Raw genomic sequence first — 26,561 nt, forward strand, 5'->3', positions numbered from 1 at the left:
AACCAACGGGTTCTTTCTGAATCTATTTTGCCCATTGGTTCAGAAGTCTCAGTATTCTTCATTTATGATTTCTTAAAATAAGATGTCTAAACTTTATTTTTCATTCATGTCTTTTGAATAATCCATTGATTCTTAATTTTTCCCTTGATTTGTTTTCTAGGTCAGTTGTTTTTACTATGTGATACCTTACTTTTTCTTCTATTTTTTAGTCTTTTGACTTTGTTTCATATTTTATGTTAATCTGTTATTTTTATGTTAATATTTTATATTTTGTCTCATGAATTGTCATTTTTATGTTAATATTTCATTTTTTTGTCCCATGAAATCATTAGCTTCTATTGGTCCATTCCAATTTTCAGGGAGTTTTTTTCCTTGGGTAAAGTTTTATATCTCATGCAAATTTGTTGATTCTGGTTCCAAAACTTTCTTCCATAGTCTCATTTCTTTTCCTTTTTTTCTTCTCATTTTCTTATTTGGTATTTAAAATAATTTTAGGACTTAAAAATCTTGTTTCTTCTCTTCAGGAATTTTAGTTAGACTTCTATTCAACCTGTGTTTTCCTCTGAGTCTTTTTTTGGAACTGTCCGGGTTCTCTTCTTTGGGGCTTGTGTCCTTGTCACTACAACTGCTTTTTATGATAGGGTTCTATTTTTGCTTGCTTATTCTTCCAGCCTACTTCTTGATTTTGGACTTTATGTTAGAGTTGGGTTCTGGGAATCAGACTTGGTTAGTGAATAACAAAGTAATGTTATAACAGAGTGAATAACAGAGGCACCTACACAAGATGAGCACTATCTCATTTTCACTCGGTCCCCTTTGCTTTTTGTTTTAAATTTAAGTTTAAAATTCTGAGCTCTAAGCTAATAAAGAGAAGGCAGAGGACAATTAGAATTATTACATAACTACTTAGAACATTCTTGATAGTTCTTGTGGCCATTGAACTTTTATGATTGAAGTTGATGTTCAGAGTACCATAATAATTTCTAAGAAAGGAAATTATAGTGGAGATTTCTGAAATAGGAATATAGGAGAAAGACAGTGGCTTATTAGGGGACTTTAAATGAAGTCAAAAGCTGGAAGCAGAGAAGGTATACAATATCAGTTTCAATGGAGCCATCTTTAGGATTACAACCTGAATCACCAGAAACTATACATCTCCCCACATATTAACAGCTTCTTATTTGACTCACTGTCCCCACTAACCACAACAGTTCTTCCAAACATTTTGATCCTTCCTCAAGCCTCCCACAGCTTCCCTTTCCCCCAACCCCCACAGTCTTCTCAACTAAAAATCCTGCCTCATATTTCCCTGGAAAAAAAAATGAAGTTGTTCACTGAGAACTCATTCTCCCTCATCTCACATCACCCAGATGCCTTCTGCCATTATTATCTCCTCCTCTCTGCCTACTGGCTTCCCAGGCTCCCTTCAAGCCCCTGTTAAAATCTCATCTTCTGCAAGTGGCTATTTCCTAATCCCTTTTTATTATGGTAACCTCCCTCTATTGATTATCTCCAACTTGTCATATATGTAATTTGTTTATAACTGTTTGCATATTGTCTCCTCCATTAGACTGTGAACAGGAACTGTCTTTTGCTCTTCTTTTTATTCCCAGCATTTAGCACAGTACCTGACACATAGTAGGTGCTTAATAAATGTTTATTGACCAACTGACTGACTAGAGATGCTATGACATTCCAAGCACACTGGGAGTGGGCCCAGCCTGAGGAGATCATCAGAAAACATCCATGATCTTATAGTGTCAGAAGCACTAGCTGCCCCTTCAATTACGAGTTCTGGCCAAATATGCTCCCTATTTATGTGCCTCTTCCACATTCACTGTAGCCAGTTTCCTTCATGTTCCCTTTCATACATATTGCCTAGGTGTTCCTACTCTTTCTCTGTTAATATGCATATTTCAGGGAGAGTGTGTCCCAGGTTTATGGACTATGTTCTCTTTCTGTGCCATTTCATTAAATGCTTTTATTTTAAATTATTATTATGTCCACTGGCTAATTTATAACAGTAAATATATTTATGGGACCTTGAAGCTGAGATAGCTTGCCTACAAGACATACTTATCACTTGTCCTTTGTATTATATGATATATTAGGAAGATATTTGCTGTCTTTCCTTCATTCTTCTTAAATAGCGAAGTAGAATAGCAAACTCAAAGTTTACTACAAAGTGAGAAAGAAAACAGTCCCTTTGAGAAATTTCTCTTAGAATGAATTGACACATTTCTTGGAGACATTAATTTTTTAAAAATTAATTTACTGATAATAATCATATCTTACCTCTACTTAGGATTTTACAGCTTTCAAAATATGTTTAGCTACATTGTCTCACTTGATTGTCACAATAATTCTGTCAGACAGAGAGGGTCCAATGGATCAATTTACTTTGCTAAGACTAAACAGTGAATATCATTGAGTCTTAGAGCTGGGAGAAAATTTAGCAGTTATCTGGACCACCCTTTCTTTTTTTTAAATAGGTGACCACTGGGTCTAGTATTCAGGTTTCCTGGTGCTTACATATCTCAGTATTCTTTGCCATAAGTGATAGAACAGTAAGCCATACCATGAGTGTTATTCCAAACACACAGAGAAGCAGAACCATAGGATGCTCACATTGTGTTATCTTTCATTCAAACTCAGCCCTTTACCTCTTTTCCATCTTCAAAATGTAATCTAGAAAGAACAGCATTTACTTACTCTCTAAGAATGATTTTCTTTTTCTTATTAAGTTCTATAGGCATGTCTTAAACTTAATCACTCTCTTTTACTTACACATCTTGGAACTCTTCTAGTGATTTCTGTGGTGTGAAGACATTTAATAAACTGATAATCTGAAAAAGAAAAAGGTAATACATTTAAAATATATTCAACGAGAATTTTTCTCCAAACTTTTTTATAGGCACTCTATACTCCAAAAATCATAATATGCATTTGGAAAGGAATAGAAAAATTGATTACATGGAAAGAAAGAGAATTTACTTGAAAAATAAAATTGGCCTGTTCTCCCACTGAGGTAATTCAAAATTTCTCTACATGATTGCCACAAACTCTCTAAGTTCTAAAGGAAATATTCAGTGATGGTACGAATATGACTATCTTTCATTGAAGTCAGAGTCCTAGAAGACCAAAGAAGAAAAACTAGTGAAAAGAATAAAAGAACAGAAATAAGTTCCCAGTGGACTTACCAAGATAGTGAGCTTTTCCTTAAGCAGAACCACAGAGTGCTCTAGCTAAAAGGATTATATGGAAAATAATCTACTTCTCTTCTTTACATTATGCTACAGACACTAAAGCTTATATGGAGTGTGTGATATAGAAACATGAATAAGATGTGGTCATCAATTGCTTCTCATCTTTGATGATATAAGTAGCTAATTAAAATGGGAAGTTTATCAAAATATATCAAGAAAAAAGATATTTGAGGTCAATTTTCCTTTCTCATTTCTTAATTTTTGTCTTCTTTAGTTCTTTTATTAACTAAGTTCTAAATAATTTTTTCTAGTGTACATTGATATAGATGATATAGATAATATATGGAAAAGTTGTTCAAGAAATGTGACACTATATGTGAGATATAGACTCAAAAAAGTATTTCTAGAGCATAGAGCACTAAAAGTTATAAATTACCCCCTCACTAATACATTTACATATGCATTGCCATACACTTTGAGCCTATTCTTGCCATGCATCTGTATGTTCTTGTAGGATTAGTGTTCCCTCAGTTTTGGGGAGAAATGCTTTGTACCAAGTGTTCTTTCTTTACTTTCTCAATGAATTATCTTTTCTAAAATTTAATTAAAACAGGCTGATATATTATTAATGGGGAGCACGCCAGTGGGGGCTCTGGAGCTACAGCATTAGAAAATAAACCTCCTCAAGGTTAGAATCTTGAGAATGAGAGATAGCTATCATTTAGGAAAGCAGACTTGCTAGCAAGGCATAGCCAAGAAGGAATCCTACATATACTTTAGGAAAGAACCTATCACCAAAATAGAATATTAAAAACCTACTATTTTTATATAATTTGGGAGGATTTCTGATCAAATGGCTGCCTAAAGAAAAGGTAAACTACCCTCCTCCCATATACCAATTCTAGTAAAAGTCTGAAGTTCACACCAGACAAAATAAGGATCAAAAAATTCAATAAGAATCTACAATAGTACTTCATTCCACTCCAAGACGGCACAAGATAGGAAAATCTAATTGCACATTTCTATGTGGCAAACAAAAGAAAAACATTTCTCTTGCCTCCACTCCAGGGCAATGAGATGGAATGTTAGAATAATGTGGGGTTGAGCGATCAGGCTGAGAATGAATGGATCAAGGATGACATTTATGAAGAATTTAAGGAAGTTATATTTATAATTGAGGATTTATTTGTTTTAAGGTTTTACTATACACTTAATTTAGCTCTTTCTTTATCTTTTTACCTATTTTCTGGACAAATCATTTTCTGTATTAGGTCAGCATATTTGTAAATATGGGGGAAATGGATGCATGAAATGGCAGGGGCTAAGAAAATGGTTTCTTCTTTTGTGGTGGAATCTATGTTCTTTGTTTTTAAACATTTTTTTCACTTGCCCAGAAAGCAGAGGTAGTGGAGGTAAAAAAAGTCAGGTTTTATCATTTGTTGGCCCAGGGAAACTGGTGATGCTACCTCTGGTTTCACCCCATTCTCCTGTTCTCACAGTGAAATTTCTAAAGGCAGGAAACAGCTTCATTGGGTCCCTTATGGGAGCAAGGGATAGCAGAAAGGGATAAAATTAGCCCTGTAGCAGGAGGTAGATCTTTTCCAGCCTGATATAGGACAATTATATCTGGATTGTTCGCAATTCAAACCTTAAACTTAAACCTTAAACAGATATATAGGCCAGGGAAATATATAGCTTTGTGTCTGAAGGTAGCAAGAATTAAGGGGTCCTACCAGAAAGTCTCAGGATTCTTAGAAAGCCACTCTGGAAGCATTGAAAAATAGCAGCAGGCAGTGACTGGTTTTTCAAAATTGTCAAAATAGGAATTCTGATTCTCTGTCCTCAGACACTAGAGAGAGACCCTTGAAGATCCAGCACTGAAGACTTAACCCTTCATGACACGTTGGCCTGGAGACCCAAGAAGTAACCATTCAACCCAAAAGAAAATTTGGAAATAGAGCCTGTTTCTGGCAGAAAAACCCTATTGAAGAAATTAAAGTTGAAAAATGCATAAATTAAGTACCAGTGGGTATCAAAATTTTTTGCAAATCTAGAGAGCTCCCAAAAAAGTAGATTTTTCCACCTGGACTCAATGAATACCTAAAAAAAATGAAATAAGAAAAAATTTTTTAAATAAAATAAAATCTCTGGAGGAAAGAATTGGAAGGAGAATAAATAATTTGGAAGAGAAAGTAGTAAACCTTAACCAAGACTATACTAGGATGAAAATAGACAAAAAAGAAATTCATGAAAGAAAGTCCTCCCTAACCCCTAAAAAAAAGATGAGAACAAAACCAAAGATGGAAAAAAGAAGAAAAAATATAAGATATCTGATTTTTTTAAAAAGTGACTTGTGGCAGTTTGGTGGTACAGAGGATAAAGGGGCCAGGACTGTAATCAGGAAGATTTGAGTACTAATCCAGCCTCCAAAACTACTAGTTATATGACCTTGAGCAAGTCATTAAACCTCTGCCTCAATTTCCTTCTCTATAAAATGAAGATAATAAAAGTACCTACCATTCAAGGTTGTGAGATAATAATCATTACACTCTTGGCACAAAAAAATGCTAGAAGTTTGGGACCCTATTCTGCTACTAACTAGCCTGGGCAAGTCCTCCCAGACCATAGACCTTTGTTTCCTTTTTGGAAATGAGAAGTTAGGACAAGATCTTTTCTAGCTCTGACAATCTGATTCACTGTGCTGTGAATTATTCAATAAAGATAAATAAATGGCTTCTAAAAAAAACTAAGTGATTTGAAAATCAAGTTAAGGACAAACAATTTAAGAATGAACTTATTAAATTAATAGGCAGAAGAGCAGTAAGGGTGAGGCAATGGGGGCAGTGACTTGCTCAGGGTCACACAGCTAGGAAGTGTCTGAAGTCAAATTTGAACCCAGGACCTCCCATCTCTAGTCCTGTCTCTCAATCCACTAAGCCACCCAGCTGCCCTGTCTCATCCCATTCCTAATGGCCCATCCACCACAGTATTATGTAGTATGTCATTGCCTTACAGGTCACATTCTAAAACAGAAGGTACATGTGAAAAAAGTAAGAAGCCAGCAGATGGGGCTCGAGCTGATGGAGAAATCTGGCACTGTTTCTGCTGATAATAAAACTGGAATTTTAAAGAATATCTATGAAGTTGATGAGGCTATTTTGTTTATACCAAATGGACTAATCAAAGAAGATTAATTTTGTCATAAGGGAATTAATGGTGCAATGCTATATAGTTTTTTAAGAACTCAACACAAAAAGCTATCATGAGGGCAATGGAATTAAATAAAGAGAGGGAAAATTATCTTAAATTATGGCAGCCATAGAATAAGGTTATTTCCCATACCAAGATTTGTATTTTTTTCCCTGTTAATAAACCAACTTCGTACCCCAATAGTCAAAGAAAACTCACATTTTTATGATTCACACACTTCATGAGGACCAGCTCCCTGTAAGCCCGTTTGGCATGTGTTTGGTTCTGAAATGGTCTGCTGAGCTTCTTAATGGCCACATTTCTGTCAAGAACAGCGTCATATGCAGCACTGCAGTGATCACGAGAAAATACAAAATTAACAACAAAGGATATCATAGGAATTCTGCCTCTTAGACACAGATGGATGGATAACTTCAGTACATTTTCCCTAAGAAATCATATGCAAAATATGCTCCACAGAAATGTGTAAGAAATGTTCGTAATAGAAAATGGATCTGCATGAAGGAAAGCCTGTACTTTAATTACAATTTAGCTTTACAAATTGCAATTCATTTTTCTCAAATTTTCTTCTTTTGCACTATTTTGGCTTTCTTTATTTTTTGGTTTTCTGATTTTAATAAGCCCTTATCTTCCATCTTAGAATAAATACTGTGTATCGGTTCCAAGGCAGAAGAGCAGTAAGAGCTAGGAAATGGGGGTTAAGTGACTTGCTAGAAAGTATTGAGGCCAGATTTGGACTGAGGACCTCCCATCTAACTGCCTACAGTTTTCTGAATTTTAAAATTGAACATTGCTTAGTCACTTTTCAGTGTGTCTTACTCTTCATGACCCCATTTGATGTTTTCTTGGCAAAGATACTGAAGTGGTTTTCCATCTCCTTCCCCAGATCTTTTCCCAGATGAAGAAACTGAGGCATACAAGTTAAAGTGACTTGATTAGTGTCACTCAGTGAGTACGTGTATCAGAAGGCAGATTTGAAATTTTTTTTTTTTAAACCCTTGTACTTCGGTGTATTGTCTCATAGGTTGAAGAGTGGTAAGGGTGAGCAATGGGGGTCAAGTGACTTGCCCAGGGTCACACAGCTGGGAAGTGGCTGAGGCCGGGTTTGAACCTAGGACCTCCTGTCTCTAGGCCTGACTCTCACTCCACTGAGCTACCCAGCTGCCCCAAGATTTGAAATTTTTTAAAGTCTTTCTGACTCCATTCTGTCACTCTTGACTGAATATTGAGATCATAAATATTTTCCTGTTCTATGCTACTAAGGACTACTTTAATAGCATCCCTGAAAATTCTGGCACATAGTGATTATTTTTAAGGATAGTTCTCTGATCCACTCATTGTTAAAATTTTCATTCACACACACAACCCATTCCAATACAATAAACTCCAGTGGCTGCCTTTTACTTTTACTTCCTAGATCAAATATAAAATTCCTTGTTTGTCTTTTAAAGCCTATCATAACATAAATTCAGCTCTTCCAGCCTTTTCATTCTTCTTCTTCTTATATCTTTTTTTTTTTAAACCCTTGTACTTCGGTGTATTGTCTCATAGGTGGAAGATTGGTAAGGGTGGGCAATGGGGGTCAAGTGACTTGCCCAGGGTCACACAGCTGGGAAGTGGCTGAGGCCGGGTTTGAACCTAGGACCTCCTGTCTCTAGGCCTGACTCTCACTCCACTGAGCTACCCAGCTGCCCCCTTCTTATATCTTAACATATTCATCAGTTCAGTGATATTGACCTCCTATGTTATATATACACAAAACACTCCATTTCCCAACTCCCACCATTTTCCCTGTATGTCCACCATGCATAAGACTCTTCATTCTCATCTCCACTTTCGAGATTCCCTGGCTTCCTTCCAAAGATAGTAGCAGTGCCACCATCTTCAAAACGCCTTTCATGATTCTTTTAGATTATCTCCAATTTATCCTGTTTATATCCTATTTGTACAAAAGTATATGTTGTCTTCCTCATTAACTGTGAGCTCCTTGAGAGTAGAGACAATTTTTTTTTTTATCTTTCTTGCTATTCCCAGCACAGTTCAATGTCTGGCACATAGTAGGTGCCTAATAAATGCATATTGGCCTGCCTCATTATTAAATCTCCATTTAATTATGAGTCTTCTAATTCTGTTCCCTGAATTGATTACCATTTTTATTGCATTACACACTATATAAGATGTGATTGGAATGGGTTAGGTAATCAACACTCAGAAGTAAATAACTAGAGCAATCTAGTGCTTGATAAACTCAAAGATACAAACTATTGGGGGGAAGAACTCAAAATTTGACAAAAACTACCAGGAAAATTTCAAAAACATTAAAGCAAAAATTAGGCATAGACCAACATTTCACACCATACACCAAAATAAAGTCAAAATGGATACTTAATATAGAAATAACGGGTGATAAACAATTAAAGAAACATGGAATAATTTACCTATCAAATTAATGGATGAGGAGGGACCAAACAAGACACAGAGAACATTATGTGAAATAAAATGGATAATTTTGATTACATTAAATTAAAAAGGGGTTGCACAAACAAATGGAACCAATATTAGAAAGGAAAGAAAAAAATTTATAGCAAGTTTCTCTAACAGAGGCCTCATTTCTCTAATATGTTGAGAAAGGATCCAAATTTATAAGGATACAAAACATTCTCCAACTGATAAATGGTCAAAAGATGTGAACAGAGAGTTCTCAGGTGAAGAAATTAAAACTATCTAGAAATACTCCAAATCACTAATGACAAATTAAGTGAAATACCACCTCACACCTATCAGAATGGCTAATTAAGTAAGGTAATAAATGTTGGAGGAGATATGAAAAAAAATTGAGACCCCAATATATAGTTGGGGGAACTGTGAAATGATATAATCTTTCTAAAGAGCAATCTGGAGCCATACCCAAAGGGCCATAACACTAAACATATTCTGTAACCTGTCAATACCACTACTATAACTTTTCCTTTAAGAATTTAGATGCTATGCCATTTGGTGCATATATGTTTAGTATTGGTATTATTTCATTGTCTATGGTGCCTTTTATCAAGACATAATTTCCTTCTTTATATCTTTTGATTAGATCAGTTTGTACTTTTGCTTTGTCTTGAGATCACAATTGCTACCCTTGCTTGCAATTCATCCTCGTTTTTGCCCAATCTCCCTACCTTTTCTTATTCCCCTTTCCTTCCTAATTCCTCATAGGGTAAGATAGCTGAACGTGGATGTTATTCCCATTTTGAGACAATTCTGATGAGAGTTAACTTCAAACATTGCCCATCACATCATCTATCTTCTACTCTTTGGTACCAGTTCATGTGAGATAATTTACCTACTTCTATCTCTCCTTTTCTCTTCTCCCCATGGGTTACTCTTTCCCATCCTTTGATATTTTTTTTTTATCTCAACCCATATTATTCCACTTCCTTTTTCATTCTTTCTTTGTGTATTCCTTCTTAATGTCCTAATAGTGATAAAGTTATTAAGTATCTTAAGTACTTTTAGTATCTTGAATACTATAAGTATCATGGGTGACTCAAGTTATCATATGTATCCTAAGAATCTTAGTTGTTACCTTCCCAGGTGTAAATGTACTCAATTCAACCTCATTGAAACCCTTTCAGTTTTCATTTTCTGTTTGCCTTTTTATGTTTCTCATGAGTGTCACATTTGTTCAACAATTTTTCTCTTTAGCTCTGGTTTTTTGGTCAAGAAAGTCTGAAATTCCTCTGTTTCATTAAATATGATTTTTTCCCAAGAAGTGCTGTACACAGTTTTGCTGGGTATATGATTCTTTGTTGTAGGTCTAGATCCTTTGCCTTTTGGAATATCATATTCCATGCCTTCTGGTCCTTTAATGTAGACATTGCCAGATCTTATGTAATCCTGACTATGGCTCCACAATATTTAAGTTATTTCCTTCTGACTGCTTGTGGTACTTTTTCCTTTTTGAATTTTGCTATGATAATCATAAGATGCTTTATATTAGGGTCTCTTTTCAGGAGGTGATAATGAATTTTTCCATTTCTATTTTTTCCTCTTGCTTGAGGATACCAGGGCAGTTTTCCCTGCCAATTTCTTAAAATAGGCTCATTTTTTGATCATAGCTTTCAAGTATTCCAGTGATTCTTAGATTGTCTCTCCTGAATCTGTTTTCCAGGTCACTTGTTTTTCCAGTGAGGTATTTCAGATTTTCTTTTATTTTTTTTCATACTTTTGATTTTGTTTTATTGTTTCCTGATGCTTATGGAGTCATTACTTTCATTTACTTGATTCTAATTTTTAGCAAATTATTTTCATCCCTGAGTTTTTTGTTCTCTTTTCCATTAGGCCCATTCTAATCTTGAGGGGATTGTTTTCTTCTTTTTTATTTACTATTACATTGTTTTTAACTCAATTATATTCAAAAAATTTAGCCACCATTTTCTTTAAGTTTAAGCCGTATTCACACCCTTACTTCCCCTTCCCCTCCTCCCCAATATGACAAGCAAACTGATATAGACTTTACATACATAATAGCATAAAACATCTTTACATATTAGTCCTTTTGTGAAAGAAAACTCAAAAAAAAAAGGAAAATGAAGAAATAAAGTGAAATATAGTATATCTTGGTCTGCATTCAGATCACTTCTTTCTCTGGAGGTGAATGGCATTTTTCATCAAGGATCCTTGAGGATTTTCTTGGATCACTATATTGCTAGGAATAGCTAAGTCATTCATAAATGTTGCTCACATAATATTACTCTTACTATATACAGAGTTCTCCTGGTTCTGCTTACTTTACTTTGTATTAGTTCATGCAGGTCTTTCCAAGTCTTTCTAAAATCATTGTTCACATCATTTCTTATAGCATTCTCATAGTATTCCATTACAATCAAAACAACTTAATCAGCCATTCCTCAATTGATGGATATCCCCATAGTTCCCAATTCTTTGCCACCAAAAATAAGAGCTGCCATTAATATTTTTTGCACAAACAGGTTCTTTCTCCCTTTTTAAAATATCTTTGGGATACAAACCTTGTAATGGAAGCTATTCCTCTCCATTCATGTACATGCAGAGTGAATGGTTTTTTTGTAATTTGAGATGCCTGGAGCAGAGGCAGATAGGATAACCTGTTTCAATTTAGTAAACACTGCTAGGTGTTCTGTATTCAAATTAGTGGTTCAGTGACTACATCTTTTGTCATTGCTATAAGGGGTTTGGTGATTTCCCCATAGCAAGGAACCCATTGCCTGCAAAATCCTACTGTTCCCAGAATTGCTCTCAATTGTCTTTTAGTGGATGGGGCACTCAATTTTTGGATATCTTCAACATGCTTAGGGGAAATAAAGTGGGCACCTTCAGCTAAAACAAATCCTAAATACTCCACTTTTGGGAGACACAACTGAACCTTTGACTTTGAGATCTTGTGTCCTCTCATATAATTCCAACAGGAGATGTTTGCTATCTTCTTGGCATGCTGCAGCATTTGGTGAGACCAAGAATAAATCATCTACAAAGTGTATTAAACAGCTCTCCTTGAACTCAATATTTGCCAAATCTTGTGTCAAAATTTGGGAAAATAAAGTTGGACTTTCTACATAACCTTAAGGCAAATGACACCATGTGCATGAGACCCTTTCAAAGAGAATGCAAATAAGTTTCAGAAATCTTAATGGATGGGTATTGAAAAAAAAGGCAGAACACAAATCTACTACTGTGAAATATTTAGCGGTGCTAGAAATAGAGGAAATAATAGTTGATGGACTTGGAACAAAAGGGGGTCTTTTGATGACCATCCTTAAATCTTGAACAAATCCATAAATACATTTCCATTTTCATCTAATTTCAGTTTTTAATAGGCAAGATAGGTGATTTGTATTCTGATTTTCATGGGATTATTATTTTCTGCTTAATTAAAGAATTTATCACTGGAGTAATTCCCTTGATTGCTTCTTTGATAATGGATTCTGAGGTGGGCCACCACTTGCTCTAATTTGAACTAGAACAGCTGATATAAGCAGGCCTACATCAGAAAAATATGTAACCCGGAGAGATTCAGGTATATCTGTCAGTATTTCAAAGGTGGGAGTTTTATCCATCTTCTGATTATCTAGAAAGAGTACAGGAAACAAATTTAGAGATTCTTCAGGTAGTTCTAATGTAACTTTGCCATCTTGAGTATATATTATTGTGGCTCTTAATTTACACAAAAGATCTCTCCCCAACAAATTCATAGGGGAGTCAGACATTAGAAGGAATGAATGTTCCACAGATAAAGGTCCCACAGGTATCATTCATGGTGAAAGCTTTGGGACTTTAAGAGGTGCTCTGGACACCCCCACAACACTGATAGAGCCAATAGAATTACAATTAGAACCAGGTGTACTCATCAGCATACACCTTGATGCTCCCTTATCTAGAAGACAATCATAAAACATAGTTCCACCTTTCAGTGTCACATGTGGTTCATTGCTATTCAGGAGAGAATGGACTGGGATGACTGGCGTAATTATATCAGTGTCTAGAAAATCAAATGTTTCAATCTTTGATTCCAGAGTCCTTTCTCCCCTCTCAGACCTTCATAAAGGTCCATGTGCACCTCTCTGAGATTCCTCTTATTGAGGAGGATTTACATTTTGGCTATTGTGTGGATGTGCCCCTTTTGGATATATTGTAACACCTCATTTGCCTCATTTTGGTTATTGGTTCTATCATTCCCATAATTTCCATAATTGGTATTCCTGTAATTGTTTCTGTTATTGTTATTTCTAAACTACTTGTTGTTCCTAGAATAGTTGTCCCTAAAGTTTCCACCATTATTTCTGAAATTATTGAATACTTGCGCCCAGCTTCTACAATTTAACATTAGGTGTCCCCTTTTTCAACATAACTAACATATTGGTCTTTGATGTTTTATATTAACTAGCTCTTTTTTGGGATTAAAAGTTGGTACTTCTCTTAAGGGGAGTAGGCTTGTACTTTCTTTCTTTTGGGTTTTTGCTTGAGCTGCCCTGGAGGGTGGAAGAAATAGGAATAGTAGGAGAGACAGTTTGGTTGAAGTAAAAGATAGTTTCATTCAGTTGAAAAATAGTTTTGGCCATTTGAGAGATACAATCTTAAAGGAATACATCTAGTCTCCATTGATCTATCTTTCAGCTGTTTCTTTTTCTTAGAGAGAATTAGACAAAATATTTGATAAAGTTGGTATCCTTGAAGTAATCCTGACAAAATGAATCATCCCAGAAACAGTAATAACCAGAGACAATCTAAAATTGTGAAATGTAACAGCTCAGTAAAGCTCCTCGGGAGTGGGAATTGTTTGAGATAGATTAGAATCTCCTCCTTTACTACATGTACCATGATATCTAGCACCATGACTAATTGCCTAAAATTTCCTACACTTCTACCTTTTTTGCCTATTCTTGAAAAAGTAAGGATAGTAAGAAGTGAGGAACAGGAGATTAACATATTAATCAAACTTCCACCTATCTCACCAGGCTTGTAAGGGTTAAATGTTAGGAGTTTAACAAAAATGAGGAAAGCAGTTTGTAATATCCTTAGTTTAATTTGAGAAGAAGTAGAGACAGAAAAAGACAGGAAGGAGAGATTATTATCCTAATACCCTATGACTATATCTAAATTCCTAATACTAACTAAAATTTCTAAAACCTTCTTTCTGTCTTCTAAGGACAGGTTCTTCTTGACTGACCAGACTAGGCCTAACTAAAATTGATTCACTACCTATCTTACACTAATAAATCAACAGACGCCACCCACAACCTCCTTAAATAAGGTTTTATCTTCCAACTGTCAGTGTTCAACTGCCAGTAGCAGAAACAGAGACAGACCTCCTCCTCTCTTGAGACCAAAGGTAAAAGGCCTCTAACTGCCAACTGTTCCTTCCTTATCCCCCTTGTCTCCTAGATAATGGAATCTTCAACTCTGGCTCACTGGCACCTGCCAGTTCTGCTCCACTTAGAAATCTTTCTGCTCCCTTGCCTCTTAAAGAGATGGGGGGAGGGGGGGGTAAGGGGGGAACTGCGTAGCTCAGTGGGTTGAGAGTCAGGCCTAGAGACAGGAGGTCCTAGGTTCAAATCCAGCCTCAGACACTTCCCAACTGGGTGACCCTGGGCAAGTCACTTGACCCCCATTGCCCACCTTACCACTCTTCCAACTAGGAGCTAATACACAGAAGTTAAGGGTTTAATATATATATATATATATATAAACAAACAAAAAGATATAGAGGGAATTGCTAGGTCAAAGGGTATCACAATTTTAAAGATCTTTGGGCATTATTCCAAATTGCTCTCCAGCATGGTTAAATCATTTTACAACAGAAAGTTATTTTCTTCAAAGTTTTTTTTGGCCTCCATTTCCATTTGGCCCATTGTAGTTTCCAAGTTGTTGACTCTTTCTATAGTTTTTTTTATTATTTGCTTTTTAAAAATTCTTTTCCAATTCTTCCAAGAGATCTTTTGGATCCTGACATCCTTTCTCACTTTCCTTTGAGGCTTCACATGTTGCCTTTTGGCCCTTATTGTCCTCTTCTGAGTTTATATTTTTATCTTCCCTGTCATTAACATAACTTTCTCAGTTTAGGGTTTTTTTCTTTGTCTTTTGCTTATTTTTTCTGATTATTATTTCCTGCCTCCTCCATTACCCTCTTTGTCTGTTGAGGTTCTGCTCTACTCTTTCCCTATTGTGGAGAGGTTTGCAATAGATTTTTTCCCCAGTCTGATTCTACTACCCCTTGTTTTTTATTTCTCTCCTCAATGTACAGGTTTGTTGCTTCAGGATTCAGAGAAGTATGTAGGGGTGGCATTTGGCTGCTCCCTGCTCTGCCCTTCCTTTACCTCAGATCACATAGAAGTAGGTAGGACTGGTTACCACAAGCCACATTTGGCTACTCCTGGCTGTGAAGTTTCCTTAGCTTAGGCTTCTATAGACTGGTCTTGGACTATTCCTCATCTACTGTTTCATTGCCTCAGGTACTTGGCAGGGAATAGGGCTGCTCCCCTATCGGGTGCTTTGCTGTCTCAGTTCATGTGAAAGTGGTCTGGACTCTGCAAGCTCTTCCTGGTGTATACTCTACAAGCTTCCCTCAATGCAGCACACAATGGACTACTCACCCTTCTCACCCCAGTGACATGTGTCCCTCCTGCTTGCCTTTGTTTTGAGGTGCTTTATTTCCTATTTTTGTCTGTTTGGATTGCTTGGGAGATCTGAGTATTCCTTACTCCACCATTTTAGCTACCAGCATGTAATCAGCTCCAATTAATTTTTAATCTATGTCTCCAATGCCATTTATTGAATGTATTTTTATGGCATTGTGATCTGCAAAGGATACATTTAAAAACTCTGCTTTCCTACATTTGTTGGTGAGGTTTTTATGCCCTAATACATGACCCATGTTTTGTGGAGCAAAGAAAAAGTTACATTTCTGTAAGTTTTCATTTTGGGATCTCTTTCAGGAAGTGATTAGCATCTTTATTTCACCCTCTTGTTCTAGAATATTGGGGCAATTTTCCTTGATAATTTCTTGAAATGTGATGCTTCTATTTTTACCTTCACTTTCAGTAGTCCAATAATTCTTAAATTATATTTCCTTGATCTATTTTCCAGGTCAGTTGTTTTTATAATTAAATATTTCAGATTTCCTCCTATTTTGTCTTTCCTTAGACTTTTTTATTATTTTATTAATTTATTTACTGTTTGCCTTATTGTTTCTTGATATCTCATGAAGTCATTAGCTCACATTTACCCATTTATAAATTTTAAGGAATTATTTTCTCTAGGGAACACTTTCTATTTGAGCAATTTTTCTTTAAAGATTGTTTTCAACTGGGGGCAGCTGGGTAGCTCAGTGGATTGAGAGTCAGGCCTAGAGACCGGAGGTCCTAGGTTCAAATCTGGCATCAGACACTTCCCGGCTGTGTGACCCTGGGCAAGTCACTTGACCCCCATTGCCTACCCTTACCAATCTTCCACCAAGGAACTAATACACAGAAGTTAAGGGTTTAAAAAAAAAAAAAAAGATTGTTTTCAACTGATATTTTGTACTTCTTTTACCATATGGCCAATTCTGTCTTTTAAGGTGTTATTTTCTTCAATATTTTTGTGTCTCTTTTGCAACCTGTTAGGTGTCTTTTCATAATTTTTTTTGCATCACTCTTATTTTCTTTTCCCAATTTTTCTTCTACTCTCTTATTTGATCTTTAAAATAATTATTTAATTTTTCCAGGAATTCCTATTGGGGTTTATGTCCAATTCACTTTTTTTCTCCTTTGCTTATTGCTTTTTTGAATCATGTTGTCTTTTTCTGAGTTTGTGTTTTTACCTTCCCTGTCACCAAAGTAGCTTATTGTGGTTGTTCTGTTTTGTTTTTTTATTCATTTTTTCAAGCTATTTCTTGACTTTGAATTTAATGTTTAAGTTAGATTTTATTCCTAAAATGTGGACACTGTCCCAAGCTTCAGGCTTTTTTACACTGCTATTTTCAGAGCTAATTATGGGAGTTTGGACATTTTTAGTGCTTTCAATGTGGTGTGGTCTCTGTTTTCCTTGTCCACTCTCAGATCCTTCCCCAGGAAGGATCTCTGCTCACTTGAAACCACAAGCAATATTACTCCTCAGGGGGGCAGCTTGGTAGCTCAGTGGATTGAGAGTCAGGCCTAGAGACAGGAGGTCCTAGGAAATCCAGCCTCAGGCACTTCCCAGCTGTGTGACCTTGGGCAAGTCACTTGACCTCCATTGTCCACTCTTACCACTCCTCCACCAAGGAGCCAGTACACAGAAGTTAAGGGTTTTTAAAAAATAAATAATAAAATAAATAAAAATAAAACAAATGAAAGAATATATCTTTAAAAATATATATTACTAGGGGGCAGCTGGATAGCTCAGTGAATTGAGAGCCAGACCTAGAGATGGGAGATCCTAGGTTCAAATCTGGCCTCAGACACTTCCTAGCTGTGTGACCCTGGGCAAGTCACTTGACCCCCATTGCCTACCCTTACCGCTCTTCTGCCTTGGAGCCAATACACAGTATTGACTCCAAGATGGAAGGTAAGGGTTTAAAAAAAATAATAAAATATATATATATATTACTCCTTAGGACCCTTGCACCCTTGTGACCACAAACAATACTGCTCCTTAGGGCCCCTGATCCCATGTGACAGAAAGTGGTTTTCTCCACCCTGGAACTGTGACCCATAAGTCACTATAGGCAAGGAGTTGCCAGACAATGCCTGGTCCTTTGTTTAGTGCTGGCATAGGGATCACCTGTCTGATCGGTCCTCTAATACTCTGTCTCCAACTTAAGAGATCTTGATGCTACTGCTGCTGTCTCTGCTTCTAAGGTCTTGGACTGGTGTTGCTTCCATTTGAGTTCCAGGCCAGCTCCCATTCCAGTGTTACAAACCTCTTCTTCTGACCTAAGTTGTCTAGAGCTAAAAAAAGATAAATGATTTTCCCTTCTCCCACTAGCAGAACTCTGAGAGCATTTAGAATCCTTTCCAGAGCTATGGACCTGCTCTTGCTGTTTTTGTGCTCTTTTTGGCCACTCTGTTCAGTTCTTTTGAGCAACCTTCTAAAAGAGGAAAATTTTTGGTTTTATTTTTTCTCTTCTCCCTCTTCTCCCCAGCCACACAGCTGCTTTTCAGGGAAAGGGGAAAGTGACTTTGCTCACAAATGCCTGTTCCTGGCTACTAGTTCATACATTCCCCATGGACTTGGCTTCAGCCAGTTTGGACCCCACCCACCCGATCCTCCCCTGGGAGGAGAGGGGAGCCACTTCTGACCCTCCATGAGGAATCCCTGCAGCCCAGTGCTGATCCCAGCTCCAGCTAAGCTAAGTTCTGATGTTGGATGCCTGCCATCACCCACTCCAGCTGCCCCACCTGTTTATGCTGCTCTGCCTGAACTGCTGCTAATGCCTATCCCAGCCACTGCTCCTGGAGTGCTTCTGCCGCCTGAGACTTGGGAAGTAAAAAAACCCACTTTTTTTTCATTGGGGACAGTCCTTACTCGTCACTGGGAACAATCCTTACTTAGCTGCTCTGAGTGTTTCCTTTTAGACAATAATTAGCCTCTTACAGGGAAGCCCAGGAGTTTCCTCTTTGACATTAAGGAACCTGAAGAAAGCTTCTCTAGCCCCCTTCTTCCACCCTCGAGCCCTCCTCGTGGGATGTCCAACCTGCGGCTTTTCTAGCCCCTACCCCAGTTGGGTTCCACATGGGCCCTACCTTTTAATCTTCAAACAGGAAGTAGAATGGCAAGCATGGGTCACATGGCCTATTTCAAACCATTCCTTGTGATTATCTTGCCTGAAACTCGGTGGAGGGATTCACCCCTCTGACACATGCTGGGCCTGCCAAGACTTTGAACTATATACCCCTTACGGAGTCATCCACACTGTGCTCAGTGCAGAGCTCAGTTAGAAGGAATTTAAATTGGACCAGAGGTGGATTTTAAGCCTCAGAATGCATGGGATTTTTAAAAGTTTCTGTAGCTTATTGTATTTTGCTGATTATTGTTTTGTTGATTTTTCTATTACACTGGATCATTTTAAGCTACTGAAGTTTTGGCTGTTAGATTAATTCTGTTTATGACTTTATTGTAACTCCCAAATAGTGAACAAATCTATTAGACTTGGTAAAAAGAGTTTTTGACTGCATTGCTTGTAATTTGTTCCTTATATTATTGTATTTCCTGATTTCTTTAAGGTTTCAATTTTTTTAAGTTTACCTGTATCAATCTAATTCTATTATCTGTACCATTTATGAACATCTTAAACATTTTTTTAAGTTGTAAAAAGCCCATAAGTCTTGTGGATACTGGATTTGTCATCTCAACTAGAGGTCACATATTGCTTATACAACCTTGGAGATTTTAATGCCTTAACAATGTAAATTGAAATTTTATAAAGGGTTTTTAGAAATTACTTTAGATACCTAGTACCCTTCTGTATGGTTTTATATATATTTATATACATATATAGATATAGATAGATAGATAGATATAGATATAGATATTATAAAGAATGTTGTCGTAAAGGGGTAGAGGAAACAAATGGAGGTTTCCTACCCAAGCTTTTGTATATTACACAGGAAGCCAGGAGAGCTCCTGTATGTTTGATGTTTTGTCTCTTTGTTTTGGCTTGCTTTCCCATCAGAAGGATCTAGAATTCCTGGGGACAACTTAGACCTAGGAGTTTGTTTGTTTGTTTTTTATCAGATTTTTTTATGCTCTGCCCCACAATTGCCATGGAGGCAGTAATAGAGTTCATTGAGAAAATATCTCAGCCAAGGCTGAATGATTTACTATACCTGTTGAATTTGTGACAAGCATACAATTTTTAAACATCATAGTAAGTGGTTATAATAATGGTTTTGTTTGCTATTGTCTTTAAATGTGTTTTTGGAAATTATGGTACTTTATTTGAATGTGCATTATGAATCTGCTATTTTATAAAAGTAATTTATACTCACAGTTCATGGAAAAGCTTAACAGGAAATGGATCTCATTTTGGGGTGAAAAACCTTTCACTAATTCTAAGATATACATTTTTAATTTTTAAAACATTCTTTTTTTTTTCTTTTGTATGTGCAATACAATCTGGTTTTTCTCTCTCATTTTTATACTTGAAAACATTGTATTTTTCCCTGAATTTTTAATTTTCTTATTGCTTTTCCTTTTAATATTTTTTTCTTTTAATTTTTTAATGATACAAATGTCTTGTCTTTGAGTGAAATAGTTGGCTAATATTTGCCAATAACAAACATATTCAACCCAGACCAGTAGGGAATAGAAGACACAATTTCTATTCAACGGACATCCATGGATAAAGGAATACAGAAAATATATCCACACATATCTTTAAAAAAAATTAGATTCTATTTTTCACCTGGTATAATAAGGCTTGAAGGAACATGAGCAAGTATCAATCATAAAATCATAGCTTATATGGTTACAGTTAGAAGGGACATGAGAAATATTGTCATAAAATTCTCATTTTATTTATTATGTGACTATATGAATTTGTGACTTGCCCAAGGTCACATTGCTAATAAACTGAAGAACCAGCTTTAGAATCCAATTCCTCTGACTATAATTCAGAACTCTTTCTAGGCCCATCACCTAATTTTACAATTTAGAAAACGAAAGGCCCTACAAATGAAGTAATATATCCAAAGCTGCACAGTAACTAAAAATGGCAGAATCAGAAATCAGGATGTGAATATGTTTTCTGACTCTAAACACACTGAGTTGTTTTTTTGTTTGTTTTTTTTTTTGGTACCGTGATATTGATAACCTACTAGGTTTTTTTTTAAATTTAAACATTTATTAATATTCATTTTTAACATAGTTACATGATTCATGCTCCTACTTTCCCCTTCACCCCCCACACTCCCCCCACCCATGGCCGATGCACATTTCCACTAGTTTTGTCATGTGTTCCTTTTAATATTTTAATAGGATAATTGACTCTTTTCCCTTTTTTCTCATTTTTGTACTGAAAGTATATATAATCAATGATAATCCCTTTTAATTTTATAGTATTATAAGTTTAATATAAATATATATTTGCTATGATATTAACGCATACCCAAAAAGCCTTAGACTATGGTAACCTGCTAATTATTGGTAAATATTGTGGGACTGTGATTAATGTCTCTCTGTCTGATTCCAGGAGAAGAGAACTCAAGAGCCACTAAACAGTGCTAGAAGGCACAAGATCATGGAGACCAACTGAGAAACTGCACAAGTGTCAAGGAGCAAAAGGTCATGCAGACCATCCCAATCCAGGTGGGATTGAGGAAGTTCTATGCCAATTCTAAAGGGCTTGAAACTAGTGTTTGGGGATTCAGGATTGCAGCTTTTCTGACATATCTTAGAGGTCACACTTCCCCCAAGCTTCATCCCTAGCCAAGAACCTAAGATTGGCTATCATTATGGCTCATCCCTGAGAAGGTGCAGGCAAATCAGACCAAGGAGAGACACTCCCCTTGCACACAAATTTGGTCCTGTTATTCCTCTTATATATAGAATGGCAACTTTCTGTAGTCCTGGCTCCTGAATGTGTAATTGCAAACTGCTTAAATCACTTTCATTGAACCTTGATTCAAGGACCTGTTATAAGTTTATTTTTCCTTACATTTTTGCACATAAGATTTTAACATTTTACATTTCATTCACAAGTTAATTTTTCTCTTTTATTTGGATTTTTATTTTATTTTATTTTTTAAATTTCTTTTGCCAATTGATTTCATACAACCCCGTGACTCAGCCATGTATCCTTAGCTGACCCTCTTCAGGGGAGAATGTGTTATTGATTCTCTTTAGGGGTGTGTGTAAGTTTTATAATCATAATGTCTGTATTATAATCTATAATGTAAAATTTAACTCTTTTGAGAGTAATTTCAGAGGGGAATGTGTAATTCTTCTCGGAAGGGAATGATTATTTTATAATCTATAATGTAAAGTTTAAATTCTTTGAGAGTAATTTCAGGATAAGAAATTTGCCATCTCTCCAGAATTCATCCAATGAACCTGTTTGGAGAAGGCACCATGAAGATGCCTGAAGAATGTACATTGCATCAAGAGATCCAGAATGAACTTTGGGTGTAGTTTATTGAACTATGGGAAGTTGAATGCATTTGTTTTTAATGTAAGCTCTTATGCCAAAGGGGACTGCCCTTAATTGGCTTTTTGTCAATGCGGTTAGCAATCACTGGATCATTGTTTTTGTTCTCTTTTCTTTTTATCCCCAAATTTCTGTAATTTAAAAGTTAGTTATTGTTACAAGAGCTTTCGGAGAGACCAGTCTCCCTCTGCTCTTCAGGGGGGAATGTGATATTTGTGTGTTTGGAATTCAGGGGGATGCCATTTAAAAGTATCTTACAAACTTCCTGTGGACTGGTGGGGGACTTTGAGACTACATTCCCTGTGATCCAATGAGTTTCCGGTTAAATGTGAGACAACGGGAACCAACGTATAGGGCAGCTTAAATTCGGAGGGCAGCCTAGAGATGCCCTCTTTGCTACCTGAGTGGGCTCCTGGGGGTCAGAGAGGAGTAGGGAAGGTATGGAAGAAAATGGCGGAGGTGGAAATTTGAATTTTTTACAGGCGCATGGTCGATTTATTGTCATATCAACATGGCTTTAATAAAAATACTAATCTCCCTCATTATATCAGGCTTCATAATTTTTAAAAATAACATATTGGAAATTTGGGAGTCCTTGTACTGATCTTGAGGTCTTTGGTCTAAACTTCCTGTGGACATTTGGATCTCATTTCAAAGTACATTTCAAAGTACTTGCTTCCTGTCCTTACATGGTGATGTAAGCTAACGTAAAACAGGAGTATAAGACTCAGGACAGGATTGGTTCTCCTTCTCTTTCCTGCTGAATAAGCCAGGTGGGCAGAGGTAATGGCGAGGCATTTGAATTAGCTCTTACCAGGCATGTGGCTTAATTACCAATATGGCAGTTAATAAAACCTTAATATTTTAAAATATATCCTTCTATATTAATTTTAGTTGTTACACTTATAATACTCAGTACTATTAAAATAATAGAACAAAAACTTTCTACATATAATATTGGAAAGTTTATTTACCTTTCTGAGAGATGGTAGAAAAGCCTAATTGAAAAATTGCATGACCTAAAGTTAGGAAGACTTTACCATGAACTCTTCCTAAAACATTTGGTAGCTTTGTGAGGCCTGACAAATCACTTTACCTTTTAAAGCCTCAGTTTCTTTATCTATAAAATGGGGATAATAACAATACCTACAACATGTTGTGAGACTCAAACAAGGTAATATACATAAAGTACTTTGAAAATCTTAAAATAACATAATGTGGACTAATTTTAAACCATATATTGTGAACTATTACTATTGCCATTTTTGTTGTTTCAATCATGTCATTGGGTACCCAGTACCATGGCAATCTATTTAAATTAAAACAATTTTTTAGAGTAAAAAAACTGAAGGGTTCCATGGATTAAATGAATCATGAAAGTATTAAAGATGTATTCAAAAGCTGACTCTAATGAGCAGAGTGCTCTTGTACCAGACTTATGGATATAGTTCTAATATTTCACATGACTGATTTCCAGATCCTTGGATTGAATTGGGACTCAAATTTTGTAGAATTCTAATCCCTCCCCATATCTGCAGCCTGTAAGGCTAATTACCATTTTCTTATGGCTTCTTTGTAATGGCAAAGGCACTCAATTAGCATTTGTATGAGATGAAGCTAGTATGCTGTAGGTCAAAGGAACTTCCAGTATAGGTGTTGGCTACTCTATTGTGTTAGGATCCCAATCTTTTATCTTGTCATTGATTACAGACATGATGCTAATTTTTCTGCCTTGTCACTTATTTGATTAACTATCCCACATCCCCCATTCCTGGAAACCTCAAAAAAATTCAGTCTACCTGTCTGTCTGAAGGCAGGACTGCACAAGCTTGATGTTATGCTGAAGAATCCTGTGTCTCTGTATCTCTTTTCCCTCTCTATGTGTTTCCTACCTTAAACTTTAAACCCTCTCACCCATATTCTCTCAGGCCCCAGCTTCCCTTTCAGATGGTCAACGCACATAAGAATATTTTGTGGCTTATGGATAACTACAAAAACTCACTTATTCCACTAAGTTCTCAGAGCATTTGAATTAATAGTTTTATTTAATAAAACTTCCTTGTATTTCTCAAATCTCTTATCAAGACTTTTTTAGGACGTAGTTGATTCTCCACTACAGAAGTTATATGGCAACTTTTTGGGCATGTTGTAAAGAAGTATGGATTGGATTGGGCAAAAGTTTCTCAGAATGTGTTCTGAGACCACAAGTAGTTCCTGAGATCCAATCTAGGGGTTCTGTAGTGTCAAAATTATTTTCATAATTATGTCAAAATGTTTTAATTTCTAATATGGCAAATGTTGATAGCTATAACCCACATAAATAAAATTCTCAGAATAGGACTTGGGAATTCTCAATGATTTTTAAGAATGTAAAGAGGGATACTACATGTATAACCAGTGGAATTGCTTGTCAACCTTGGGGGGGGGGAGAGAAGAGGGGAAGAAGATAGTATGAATTATGTAACCATGGGAACAAGTATTTTTTTTAAAAAGAGTGTAAAGGGATCTTGAGTCTAAAAAGTTTGAGAACCAGTAGACCAGATAAGGACTCAGGTCCCCAATAATTCTGACATTCCATGACTCTTGTATTTTTTTTTTTAATTTTAATTTTTAGAAAAAAATTTTTTCCATGGTTACATGATTCCTATTCTTACTCTCTCCTCACCAACCCCCCTCCACCAAAGCCAACATGCATTTCCACTGGTTTCTTCATGTGTCATTGATGAAGACCTATTTCCATATTATTGATAATTGTGCTAGGGTGGTCGTTTAGAGTCTACATCCCAAATCATGTCTGCATCAATCCATGTGTTCAAGCAGTTGTTTTTCTTCTGTGTTTCCACTTCTGTAGTTCTTCCTCTGAATGTGGGTAGCATTCTTTTCCATAAATCCCTCAGAGTTGTCCTGGGTCATTGCATTACTGCTTGTATAGAAGTCCATTACATTCGATTTTACCACAGTGTATCAGTCTCTGTGTACAATGTTCTTCTGGCTCTGCTCCTTTCACTCTGAATCAGTTTCTGGAGGTCATTCCAGTTCACATGGAATTCTTCCAGTTTATTATTCCTTTGAGCACAATAGTATTCCATCACCAACAGATACCCCAATTTGTTCAGCCATTCCCCAATTAACAGGCATACCCTCATTTTCCAGTTTTTTGCCACCACAAAGAGTATGGCTATAAATATTTTTGTACATGTCTTTTTCCCTATAATCTCTTTGGGGTACAAACCCAGTAATAGTATGGCTGGATCAAAGGGCAGGCAATCTTTTAGCTTTCTTTGGGCATACTTACAAATTGCCATCCAGAATGGTTAAATCAATTCACAACTCCACTAGTAGTGCATTAATGTCCCAATTTTGCCACATCCCCTCCAACATTCATTACTCTCCTCTGATGTTATTTTAGCCAATCTGCTAGGTGTGAGGTGATACCTCAGAGTTGTTTTGATTTGCATTTTTCTAATTATTAGAGATTTAGAACACTTTCTCATGTGCTTATTGATAGTTTTGATTTCTTTATCTGAAAATTGCCTATTCATGTCTCTTGCCCATTTATCAATTGGGGAATGGTTTGATTTTTTTGTACAATTGATTTAGCTCCTTGTATATTTGAGTAATTAGACCTTTGTCAGAGTGTTTTGTTATAAAGATTTTTTCCCATTTTGTTGTTTCCCTTCTGATTTTGGTTGCATTGTTTTTGTTTGTACAAAACCTTTTTAATTTAATGTAATTAAAATTATTTGTTTTACATTTTGTAATTTTTTCTAACTCTTGCTTGGTTTTAAAATCTTTCCTTCCCCAGAGATCTGTCAAGCATAGAACTCTGTGTTTGCCTAATTTTCTTATAGTTTCCTTCTTTATATTCAAGTCATTCACCCATTCTGAATTTATCTTGGTGTAGGGTGTGAAAGCAATTAGAGGAGAAAAAGAAATTGAAGGTATTAAAATAGGCAATGAGGAGACTAAGCTTTCATTCTTTGCAGATGATATGATGGTCTACTTAAAAATTCCTAGAGAATCAACTAAAAAGGTAGTAGAAATAATCAGCAACTTTAGCAAAGTTGCAAGATATAAAATAAATGCATACAAATCATCAGCATTTCTATATATTTCCAACACATCACAGCAACAAGAGTTAGAAAGAGAAACACCATTTAAAATCACCCTAGACAATATAAAATACTTAGGAATCTATCTACCAAAACATATGAACACAACCACAAAACACTTTCCAAACAATTGGAAAAACATTGATTGCTCATGGGTAGGATGAGCTAACATAATAAAATTGACCATTCTACCCAAATTAATTTACTTATTTAGTGCCATAGTTATCAAACTACTAAGGAATTTTTTTTTTACTGAATTAGAAAGAACTATAAAAAAAGTCCATTTGGAAGAACAACAGATCAAGAATATCAAGGGAAATCATGAAAAAAATGTGAAGGAAGGCAGCCTAGCAGTACCAGATATTAAACTATACTATAAAGCAGCAGTCATCAAAACAATAT

The 26,561-nt window shown here is 36.0% G+C and overlaps 1 protein-coding gene across 3 annotated transcripts in view; it reads right to left on the reverse strand.

The window, feature by feature from the left end:
- The window catches only part of MAPK10 (mitogen-activated protein kinase 10), a 110,647-nt gene that overhangs the window by 55,953 nt on the left and 28,133 nt on the right, over positions 1 to 26,561 (reverse strand). For all 3 annotated transcript variants that reach the window (XM_044680368.1, XM_044680370.1, XM_044680369.1), the window contains 2 exons: positions 6,615 to 6,744; positions 2,788 to 2,846 (listed from right to left, as the gene is read on the reverse strand). In XM_044680368.1, the coding sequence (XP_044536303.1) occupies positions 2,788 to 2,846; positions 6,615 to 6,744 (189 nt within the window). The remainder of the gene's footprint in view (positions 1 to 2,787; positions 2,847 to 6,614; positions 6,745 to 26,561) is intronic.

Source organism: Gracilinanus agilis, chromosome 6 (assembly GCF_016433145.1).
Source record: "Gracilinanus agilis isolate LMUSP501 chromosome 6, AgileGrace, whole genome shotgun sequence".
In the NCBI taxonomy this organism is placed as follows: domain Eukaryota; kingdom Metazoa; phylum Chordata; class Mammalia; order Didelphimorphia; family Didelphidae; genus Gracilinanus; species Gracilinanus agilis.